Source organism: Bactrocera dorsalis, chromosome 3, assembly GCF_023373825.1.
Source record: "Bactrocera dorsalis isolate Fly_Bdor chromosome 3, ASM2337382v1, whole genome shotgun sequence".
NCBI lineage: Eukaryota > Metazoa > Arthropoda > Insecta > Diptera > Tephritidae > Bactrocera > Bactrocera dorsalis.
The window spans coordinates 28,912,211-28,924,380 of NC_064305.1; the positions used below are offsets into that span (position 1 = coordinate 28,912,211).

The 12,170-nt window shown below is 36.5% G+C and overlaps 1 protein-coding gene across 1 annotated transcript; it reads right to left on the reverse strand.

Moving 5' to 3' along the window:
* Positions 1–301: 301 nt before the first annotated feature.
* LOC125777521 (uncharacterized) lies at positions 302–11,966 on the reverse strand. The gene is made up of 3 exons (XM_049452625.1): positions 9,002–11,966; positions 4,753–5,302; positions 302–2,493 (listed from the first exon to the last, which is right to left on the reverse strand). The coding sequence occupies exons 1-3, from the start codon at positions 9,344–9,346 to the stop codon at positions 302–304; spliced, it is 3,087 nt and encodes a 1,028-aa protein (XP_049308582.1). The 5' UTR covers positions 9,347–11,966.
* Between the last annotated feature and the right edge of the window lie 204 nt (positions 11,967–12,170).

Genomic DNA, 12,170 nt, shown 5'->3' on the forward strand with positions numbered 1-12,170 from the left:
TAGTCCCTGAAGCTATTAGACGTGAATGCTGCCCCTCTATCGGTTACTACTCGTTTGGGGTTGCCAAATATCGAAGCCTGTCTCTCCAGCCTATCGATCACCTCATCCACCCCCGTAGACTTTGTAGGGTATAACCATGTAAACTTGGAAAACCCGTCCACTATTACTAGAATGTGGTTATATTTCTTGCGTGTTTCGGTTAATGGCCCGACGTGATCAATGTGATAGGTCCCTAGCGGCTCACATGCTTTATCTATTGGATGCAAAAACCCTTCCTTTTTGCCTCTTTTTGCGTCTACGATTATGCATTCCACGCATCCCTCTTTATAACTTTTGCTACCTTTTCTGTCAAATCTGGTATATAGTAGTTTTTCTCTACAAGTTCCTGTGTCTTTTTCCGAGCAAAATGATTCTGATCGTGTGCTAGTTTAATTATCTCTGTTTCCATGCTGGATGGTACTACGAGCAGTTCTTTTATGGTGTCACAATAAACTATACCGTTCTTCAAGAAGAAATTCTCATAACTTCCTGTTTCCAGGATCTTCTTCACTGCTCTAATCCACGTATCTTGCTCCTGCGCCTCTCTCAGTCTAACTGTTAGTGAATCTTCGGCTAATAAACAATAAACGCGACTCAGTGCATCCACGTGCCTCATACGCGACCCCGACCTGTGTTCCACCCTGTAGTCGTATTCTTGCAGATACATAGCCCACCGCATAACCCTATCTGGGACATCTCTCTTCTTGACCGTCATGGCGAAAGCGTTGCAATCGCTAACTATTTTGAACTTCCTATCTTTAAGGTATAGGTTCCATTTCTGCAATGCCTTAACCACTGCTAAAACCTCTAGTTCGAATGCGCTATACTTTTCTTCCGCCCATGTAGTTTTGCGGCTCATATACTCGACAGGGTGAAACAATCGATCCTCTGAATCCCTTTGCAACAAGACCGCTCCAAAACCCTGTTTAGAAGCGTCTGCGTGTACTTCCGTTTCCGCAGAAGGGTCAAAAAGTTTTAATGCCGGTGCGTTAATCAATGCTTTTTTCAACTCTTCTACAGCTAATAACTGGTCTACGCCCATTTTGAAAGCTTCATCCATCCTGAGTAAGTCTGAGAGTGGTTTGGCTATTATGGAATAGTCTCGTATAAAACGCCTAAAAAACGATGTTAATCCTAAAAACCTCTGTATTTCCTTTTTACTTGTCGGTATAGGAAAGTTTCGCACGGCCCTGGTTTTCTCTACTGACGGTAAAATTTGACCGTTCTCCAGGATGTACCCCAAAAAATTAATTTGCTTCTTTATGAACTGACATTTCTCCCACTTTATCTGTAACCCATGTTCGCTAGCCTGTCTCAGTACCCTACGTAGTTTTTCCAACGATTCGTTCTCATCCTTGGCGGGAATAACGATGTCGTCCATGTATATGATAATCGTATCATCTTTGAGCATATTCTGAAAAACTGCTCGAATAAACCTGCAAAACACTGCCGGTGAGTTGGTAATACCAAATGGTACGAAACAGAATTCAAATTGGCCGCTGTGGGTGACAAACGAAGTATACTTTCGCGAGTCAGGTTCGACTGGTACGTGATAAAACCCATTTTTTAGGTCGAGTGTTGTGAAAACTTTCGCGCCCTGCAACTTATCTAACACTTCGTCTACAAGGGCCATCGGGAAGTTGTCCCTAACAATTCTCTCGTTAATTTTGCGAAAATCGCAACAAAACCGCTTTGTCCCATCTTTTTTCTTCGTCAGTACCACAGGTGATGCATATTCCGAAGTGCTGTATTGTATAATCCCCTCTTCTAGCATGGCTTGCACCTGTTCATCTATGTAACGCTGGTCTTCAACTGACGTTCGACGTGGACGCTGCCACACGGGCCTATCATCCGATAGAATAAGCTTCATCTGCACCGGTGCGCTTGACGGCTTTCCGGGCATGTATGTATTAACTAGGCGCTCTACTTCCTTGGCAATACTTCCATCTAAATGCGATACGTCGATTCCCTTCGACTTCTCTTCTGGTCCTTCATTCTCGGCTAGACACAACGCTTCAAACTCTCTCAAGAAACCATTTCCCCATTCTACGCTGACACCTTCCCTGGAAACTTCACCCTGGACTAATCCTGTCAACTCCACCGACTTACGGTGCGAGACCCTCATCTCGGTCTCAACCTCTTCAGAGCTGCCACCCTGGCACTCCGACTCTGCCTTGCTAACCTTCCCACCGGTGCCGTCACTACCCGGTACTACTCCAGTACTCGTTTTCTTGAACGTTACTGTCCCTTGCCTAAAAACCAGTTCCACGTCCTTGAGGACATCGCTTCCTATTATGGCAGCGTACGGTATATCGCGTTCTCTTACTACGTGGAAAGTAATTTCCAACACCACCTCGTTGATCTCGATTTCAGCGTCAAAGCAACCCAATGTCGTGAGTTGCCCCTTGCCTATTCCATACAATTTCCGCTTCTCCCTACTAAGCTCGATGTCACCTAACATCAAAAGAGTATCGTATCTCATTATACATGAGTCGCAGCCTGTATCTACTAGCGCACTAAAAGTAACGTTATTAATTGACACATCGATAAATATTAGGCTACTTTTCCGTTTGCTTCCCTTGTGGTGGCCTAACGTGTTTACTCGCTCACCTTTAACCATTTTGCAATCTTTGGCAATATGGCCTCTTTGCCTACATTTAAAACATATTGCATTACTGGGTCCTGACCCAGGACATTCTCTGGCAAAATTACCTTCTTTGTCGCATTTGAAACACTTGTTCCTTTGTGGCATCCTTTCACTAAAATTTTTTCCTGACCCTGTCTGAGGCGTGGACACTCTGTTTGACGACGTTGGTCCCCCTCTAATTTTTTCGTAAACTAGGATCTGTTCTTTTAGTTCCTTTATGCTTTTCGCCTGGTACAACATAGCTTTACTTGACCTCGTGTCTGGTACTCCCTCTACAAAATATTCCACAATACTTTTTTCATCAAGATTGATAGGTTTCCCTATTTCTATCAGTGCGTACAAATATTCGTAGATGCTTTCCCTAGTTTCCTTTCGCCTGTTTCTCAACGGGCGGTGGATTTCAAAGGCGCACAACTTTTCACCGAACTCTTCTAGCAATGCATCTTTTAGATTCTTCCAGTCTCTGCAACCTACTAAGCCCCGAGCGAACGATTTAGCCGCACCTCTAAGCAATTGTTTCGCATACACATACCTCTGTAGGCCACTCCACCCTACAGTGTCGGCAACATCTTCGAATTCCTCCACCCAGTGATTCACTCCGCGCGAGTTGTGGTTATTAAACTTCAGTTTAGTGAACCGCGAAAAGAAAACTACGACTTGTCGGATTGATCGTCAGAATTCTTCTGTTTATTTATTTCCAATATTTTCTTAAGCTAAGTTCTATTTTCTGATACAAAATACATTATTTCTTTTCTTATTATTATTTTGGCTCAACCACTTGTAGTTGCGACAATATTTGTCAAGTGGCCTACTTCTCACATTACATCAATTGCATTCCCTCAAATATTTATGTTGCACTATTTATTGTGACGTTAATTGCTATCGCAATATTCGTTTGAACATATTAAATGTGCAGCGGAAATGCAATGTGATCCAATGTAAGTGCCCTGGTTTGTTTCGAAATATGATATGCATATTTCGTGTGGTCGCAATATTGTTGCGGTAACAAAAAAAAGGGAAAATATTTAAGTAGTTAATTCTAAGTGTTTTGGGGTAGGTCGTTAACGTTGACGTCGGCATTATTTCTTTATTGCAGTTCTTATGAATTGCAGTTGCATTCATATCGGTCATGCCGATAGTGGTTGGCATCGACGTCGACGTAACTCCTCCCCCCCTTGATTGAGCTCTCTCCTGGGAGATCACATTAGTAATTTTGAAATTCTTTCTCTTGTTTTTACAATAAATGATTATCGAAAGACTGACTATAATTACAATTGATATTGTATATATGCTTATTTGTATGTATTGTTGTCGTTTTTGGTATTTAACTTCATCTATAAAGTTTATATTTTCTATTTGTTGTAATATAATATCATCAAATATAAGTTTCTTATTTATATCTTTAATGTTGTCTATATCGCTTGCTAATACAATGCTACTTTTAATTATTTTACTTTTTGTTGAAAATGTTTTATTATTAATTGTTATGCTACAATTGTAAAAATGTATTAAATAGTTTCCGCTTAAGGGAGAGCTGTTGTTTATAATGCAGTCACTTTCTACACTAGTATTTTTAGTATTTTTTACAAATATAATTCCTTCGTTAATGTTTATAATTTCGGAGGCGTTATTAAAAATTTTCATACAGTTTCTTTTTATCAAACAATTATTAATTGGCTTAAGACGTTGTAAATCTACATTATCATTAAATTCGTACAATTCATTGTTATATCTTAGTGCATATACTTGTTGAAACATTAACTCAAAGTTGCTTATATCTCCTAACGGCAATATTATAGATGTGTGTAGTGTTATTATTTCTGTTGGAATTTTGATAGCGAAAATAATATTATGGTTTTTGTCTGTAAGGGATCCTAATTTTATTTTTTTCAATTTTTGTGAGTCTAAGTTGTATTTTGTTATTTCTTGGTCGGTTATCATGTTGCTATGTAAAATTCCTAAACCACTTGCTGCTATATTGTCTTGTATGTGTTCTACATTGTCCTGTAATATTTTCAGTTTTAGAGAAAAGTCGAGGTATAAAATTTCGTCTTGGGTCCTTTTACTTATGCTCCCTATGGAGTTTAGTTTTGCAGATATCATATCCCTATCGTTATGCATAAGTCTTTTTAATTCAAGAAACGTTTTATTGAAATTAGTATTAATATCTATTTGTTTGTTTATTGTTTCGATAGCCTTGTGGTTGTTTGTGTCGATTATGTTGAGGTGTTGTTCAAGGTCTTGTCTATCATTGTCGTCCATGGTACCGTAAAGCCATTTTTGTACAGTTCCTACAGCATTTAGTAGGCCTCTTTTTTGTCTGTGGGGTGTGATAGTATTTATTTTGCTTCTAATAAATTTAATTTGCATGTTTAGTATTGCTTGTCCTACTTGCAGATTTGCCGATTTTATATTAGATTCTATTTCATTAAGTAAATTTGATATTTCTAGTGGATTTATAACGTGTAATATTGTTACATATGACTTAACTATATCTGCATCGCCTGTTTGTATTTCTATATATCCTTTGTTGCTTTCTATTTTATCTATTGTTACTTGTCCCAGCCCCAGGGTCCAAATTGCTGTCAGGATCAAAAGTTTCAGGATCCATTGCCCCTGCAAATTTGTATTTCCGTTTAACGTTGTTTAAATGTATATCGTTTAGATTTGTTTTTATAAACTTCGGTTGTTCCTTATGCCTAACGCTTTTGTAATTCTTTACGTAACCTATATTTCTTTCTTCTACATAGTGTTCTCTGTTTTCGTTACTCTTATTTATTCGCTTAGATTTTTCTTTGAATATTCTGTCATAAATTGTGCTCTTGTTACATTTACCTTCCTCAATATTTATGGGTTTTTCTTTTGTAACTGAGTGGTAGCTGTTATTATACCATTCTATAGCTTTGCTCATTTTATTTGTTATACTAGAGTTTTTATTTTCTATACCTAATACTCTAATTTTTTCTCCTAGTGTATTGTGTAGGCGTTCTATATCAGAATTGCCGGTGTGGTTATTTGGTTTAACGAGATGTAGTTCAATATTTTCGTTTCTGAGGAAATCTTTAACATTAATGCTTTTAAATTCGTTATCAGCAATAATTTTTTTAAAATGTCCTCTTTGCGACTTATATTGGTTTATTTTTTCGATTATAGTTTGGCTGGTCCTATCTTCAAGAAAAAATGCTGTGGCGAATTTAGAAAACCTGTCTATAAAAGTTAGAAAATTCGCTTTTGAATTAGTGTAGCAATCCATGTGAATTATTTCTTTGCAATCTTTCGGTGTTTCCGTTAAATTAAATTTTGATCTTATAGGTCGCCTATCATATTTGACTCTGTTGCATGTATCGCAGTTGTTTACGAATTTGTGCACCAGTTTTTTCAAATTTGGGAAGTAGATATGTCTTTTAACTCCTTCGTAGTTCTCCGATATTCCTGTGTGTCCTGTTTCAAACTTGTTATAATTTTGGATATGTCTGTAGGCTTCTTCTTCGCTATTTATATCTTTAGCGTGGTATGAACATTTAACAAATTTAATGTTGTCGAATCCATCAAATAACTCGATGATTTTTTGTTGTAATTTATTATATTCATGGTCGTTAACTTCGCTGTATATGCCAATTTTGCCTGAAGTGATATGTCTTCTGAGGATATCAGAAATATTGTTGTCGAGATCTACTGGTGTTACGTATATTTTTTTATTGTTGTGTTTTATTTCGAACTCCAATTGTTTGTTATCTGTTAAAATTATCTGAATTTTAAACCGATTGACTATGGTGTCCAAAATGGGTATATGGTTGTTCAATTGCTCCTCCTGAGAGTGTATTGTATTTACATCGTTTTCGTCTAAATTATTTTCTAAAGATAGATTGCTACCTGTTTCCATAAAATTTATTAAATTGGTGTTATTATTGATTCTGCTAAGGAAATCTGCTACTTTGTTTTCCTTTCCTTTTATATAATTTACGTTCATGTTGTATTCTCCTAATTTTATTATCCATCTTTGTAGTCTAGGATTTATATCTTTACAATGAGCCTTCGTGTATAGCCATTTTAATGGTTGATGATCCGTTAATAAATCAAATTGGACGCCATATAAGTAAGGCCGGAAGTAGTTTGTGGCCCAAACGATTGCTAACAACTCCTTTTCTGTTGTAGAATATCTACGTTCGTGGTCGTTGAGTGTTCTACTCGCATAACATACAGGATGTCCATTTTGTTGTAATACGGCACCGATTGCGAAATTGCTTGCATCAGTAGTTAATGTAAATTTCTTTTTGAAATCTGGATAACTTAGTACTGGAGCTTCTGTCATTATTTGTTTTAATTTTTGAAATGAGTTTATATATGTAGAGTCGTTAATATTAATTTTAACATTTTTCTTTAGAAAATGTGTCATAGGTTGTGCTACTTTCGCGTAGTCTTTTATAAATTTCCGATAATATCCCGTAGCTCCTAGAAAAGACTTTATTTGTCTTGTTGTTTTTGGTAATTTTAGATCTTGTATTTTATTTATTTTCTCGAAATTCGGTTTAACTCCTTCAGGTGTTAAAACGTGGCCTAGAAATTGTGTTTCTTTGGCACAAAAATTGCACTTGTCAAATTGTACCTTAAGGTTATGCTTCTTTAGTGCATTGAAAATTTTTGTTAGGCTTTGTATATGCTCTTCTAATTTTGTACTAAAAACGAGAATGTCATCCATGTATACTACGCATATTTTATTTATGTATTCTCTAAGAACACAATTCATCAGCCTTTGGAAGGTTGATGGGGCGTTTTTGAGACCGAATGGCATTCTAACGTATTCGTAATGACCAAAAGGGGTGGAAAACGCGGTTTTCTTTCTATCTTCCTCTTTTACTAAGATTTGGTGGAATCCTTTTGCGAGATCGAGTGTCGTAAAGTATACAGCTCTTCCTAATTTATCTAATATATTATCAATGTTTGGGATTGGGAATTTGTCATCGATTGTGATATCATTTAGTTTTCTGTAGTCTATCACGATCCGCCATTTCTTTGTTTGGGAGTTATCTGATTTTTTTGGTACTATCCATAAAGGACTATTGTAAGGGGAATTACTATTTCTTATGATTCCTTGTTTTAACATTTCTTTAATTTGTTTAGTTATCTCTTCTTCGTGTATCTGTGGGTATCTGTAAATTTTTGAATATACTGGAGTGTCTATCGTGGTCACTATCTCGTGTTCAATAGCTGATGTACTAGTAAGGTCATCTCCTTCTTTATAAAATAGGTTCTTGTAATTTTTTATTAACTTACTAACTAAAAATTTCTCTTCTTTATTTAGATTTGTTGTAAATTGCTCAATTTGTAAGTCCCTATTTTCCGTACTTTCTAATTGATAAATTTCATTAAAATTATATGGGCAAGAATTCATAAATTTTATCACTTCGTTATTAATTGTTAAGGTATCGTTTCTCATATCAATAACTGCTTGTAATGGTTTTAGTATGTTTTGCCCAAGGATTGCATCGAATCCTTTATTATGTAAATCAGTTAATTTCCATGACATATTTGCGTCAAAATTAAATTCGAGGGGTAAACTTGTTATTATTTCCCATTTGATTAGTGCTTCACTATTAAATGACCGGATTTTTATTGGGTTATTTAATAGTATTCTGTTATACTTCATTAATTTTCTCTTGTCGATAAGGGACGTAGTAGAGCCTGAGTCGATTAGGCATGTAATATTTTCATTTTTTATTGTTAATTCTACTAACGGAAGGTAGTTTTGGTATGGTCCAAGGGAAAATTTACTTCTTGGTTTATATGGTCTACTTCCATTGGAATTTCATTCCTATAGTTAATACTTCTTTCACCGTTATAATTGTTATGGTTTTGGTAAGTCCGTCTGAATGAGCTTGCTGTGTTATTACTTTGATTTTGATTATTGAAACGATTACTGTTTAATTGTGTTTGTTCTGTATTTCCTTGTCTAGGATTCGTCCTTGTTCTTTCGTTGTTGAATCTATTATTAGAATTGTTAAAATTATAAAACCTATTATTTGTTTGGTTATGATCCCCAGGTCTTTGATTGTTTATTTTATTTCCTACTTGACCATAGTAGCTTCTATTAGTAAGTCCTGTTTCTTCTAATACGTAAAATGCTTCCCTTAATGAGTTAATGTTCCTACCGTAAATTATTGACGATAAATGAGGCGGAATATTATTTAAAAATGTTTTTAATATTAATGACTCATTAGTCTTAGGAGAAAATTCTGTCGGCTTATTTTCGTCTAAATTATATTTTGAGTTAAGCTTATCTAATATGTTTTTTAAGTTGTAATAATAATGACTTACATTATACTGCCTGGTTGTGATGGCCTGGTGGAAGAGTTGGTGGTAGCTTTCCCTTATTCCGAAGTTCCGTATCAGTTCTGTCTTCACTTCGTCCCACGATGAGTCTCTGTTTAGTGTCCGTATTATCTGGAGCGCCTCTCCTTGGATCTTGGTCTTTATGTGTCTCTCCCATACATAATTTTTGACCGCTTGGTTCTCGTCGAACAAGGGCAGGATCAGTTCCACCTCTCCAATGAAAGAAGATATGTCGTAGCTCCCGTCGCCTCTGAACTCTTTGATTTTCGCAGCTTCCTTAAGGAGGTCCGACGCTGATATCCGGTTTAGATCGTTGTTGGTGATTGCCATTGTGGTAGTTAAATGTGTAGAATTATGTTTTTTTTTTCGAGAAGTTAGTTCTTTTATATGTATTTATAAAATGATGTAACACTGTTTGAACCCGCAAGCAATAGTAATAGTAAGTAAATGATTCAATGACTTTTGGCAGTTAGATTTCGTAATATGTCAGAAGTTCACTCTAAAATATTTATGTTGTGTCAGGCTCTTTTTCTTTGTCTAAGGACAAAGTTCCGTCGACTGCGCCAGTTGTGGTTATTAAACTTCAGTTTAGTGAACCGCGAAAAGAAAACTACGACTTGTCGGATTGATCGTCAGAATTCTTCTGTTTATTTATTTCCAATATTTTCTTAAGCTAAGTTCTATTTTCTGATACAAAATACATTATTTCTTTTCTTATTATTATTTTGGCTCAACCACTTGTAGTTGCGACAATATTTGTCAAGTGGCCTACTTCTCACATTACATCAATTGCATTCCCTCAAATATTTATGTTGCACTATTTATTGTGACGTTAATTGCTATCGCAATATTCGTTTGAACATATTAAATGTGCAGCGGAAATGCAATGTGATCCAATGTAAGTGCCCTGGTTTGTTTCGAAATATGATATGCATATTTCGTGTGGTCGCAATATTGTTGCGGTAACAAAAAAAGGGAAAATATTTAAGTAGACCAGTTAATTCTAAGTGTTTTGGGGTAGGTCGTTAACGTTGACGTCGGCATTATTTCTTTATTGCAGTTCTTATGAATTGCAGTTGCATTCATATCGGTCATGCCGATAGTGGTTGGCATCGACGTCGACGTAACTCGCGTACCATCACCAGAAAATGGCGAAACACTATCTTCTATATCGCGCAGTGTAAACATCGCTCTTTGCCCACCTAAATTATCAGCCGGAGCATCATCGTAAACTGAATTTGTCGATTCATTTTCACTAGGAGCATCTTCTTCCCCTTCAAAAACCATATGCTGTAGCAATCGCAGCTGCAATTCTTTTTTCCTACCGACAACACTTAAATTAAGTTCCCTAAGTTTTTCTTTAAGCATCTCCACCGTCATTGCCCTAATCGTGTCGGTATCCATCTTACAAATTGTTGACTACACCACAACAAAACTTACACTTATAGCATGAACAATATTAACCTTAGAATTAGATATAATTTTTAACTACTTGTCCGCAGTGACATACATATGTGATTTCAATCAAAATAACTTAGGATAAATTAGATATAACCAATATAAATAAGAGAAAACAAATACCCAAAATCTCCACGACTACATGTAATTCCATTTACGTTACTCCTCGCCGTCACTAATTTGCTGCTGCTGCCTGTTGGGTTGTTCTCGCTGCTATGCCTGCTGCTGTACCAAGTAGATGCACGCTCACTCTCACTATGTACTTGATCGATGCCTTGACTTGCGCCGTTTCTCAGTACATATATACATAAAAGCGTCTCAGAGTTTATACGTTGCTGCCTGTTGTGTTGTTCTCGCTGCTATACTTCCTGCTGTACCAAGTAGATGCACGCTCACTCTCACTATGTAAATACTTGATCGATGTCTTGACTTGCGCCGTTTATCAGTACATATATACATAAAAGCGTCTCAGAGTTTATACGTTGCTGCCTGTGTGTTCTCCTTTCTGTTGGCAGAACTGTTCGATGCGCTGCTTTTCGGAATATAAGCGGACACACACAAATTCACATAAAGAGTACGCAAGTACGTTGCTGTCTCTTTCCGGCTAACGTCTTTTGGCACTTTCGTTTTAATGCTTTCGATTGTTTTTTCTACTTTTAACTGTGACTACTTGGCCAGACACTTGTTTTAGAATAACTGTTATTCACCGGTAAAACGGTACTGTGTCCGTTGGAGTACCCACAATTCCGGGGAAGTTAAAATTTACGTACAGCACCTACACCGCGTTTTCACTGCACTTTGTTCTGCAAATTGTCTGATTTTGTTTTTGCGCAAATCAAATTGTCTTTGAATGCGTTGCTTTTCACATGCGCTTATTTGCGAGCGCGTTAATTTGTCTACTGCGTACTAATATCACTTTTCACTTTCATTTGCCTGCGGGCCTGCGTAATAGTTTTTTCCTCTTTTTTACTTAGCACCGCACTTGTTCACAATTTCGGACGAGCCCCCAAATTGTAGTAAAACACACTTTACTTGTAATAAAAAACACTTTATTCACTTACAATCACGTTTATTGAAACAATTAAAAGTACATATGTAGATGCTTATATACTAATTGGCCACTTAGAACTACCGAACTACCCGGCGCAACAGTTTGACGACTGATCGTTGCGCACGCCTCTGTGTATCTTACTTGACTGTCTATACCTTGTCCGTTTTTCCTATTTCGTCCTCTGTCCGTTCGTTTCATGTTCTGTCGTTCCTCGCCTGCGTAGAGTTGCCACCTACCCCGATATCCCATTCCTACATTCATATCATTTATTACTAAGTGTTATTAAAAACTTAATGTAAATGTTTATGAATATTGCAACCATGAAAAGAGTTTTAATTTGGTTTGAACAATAAGTAAAATTAAAAATGTCATCTACTACTTCAAACATGGATGGCAGATGTCACTTGATAAATTTCCTGCCATTATTAGAAATTATAAGAACGTTATACTCAAAACTTCAAACTGCTATGACGAAAAATAGCATATACGCACATATGTATACAATACCCTGAAGAAAGCTGCTACTTTTCTGCTATTTGCTATTATGATCGCAAGTACTGTACTATTAAATCACAGTTTCGCACATTTATTGCAAACTGCTATCGCAATCGCAATTCACAGGTTAGAACTGCTATCGCAATCGCA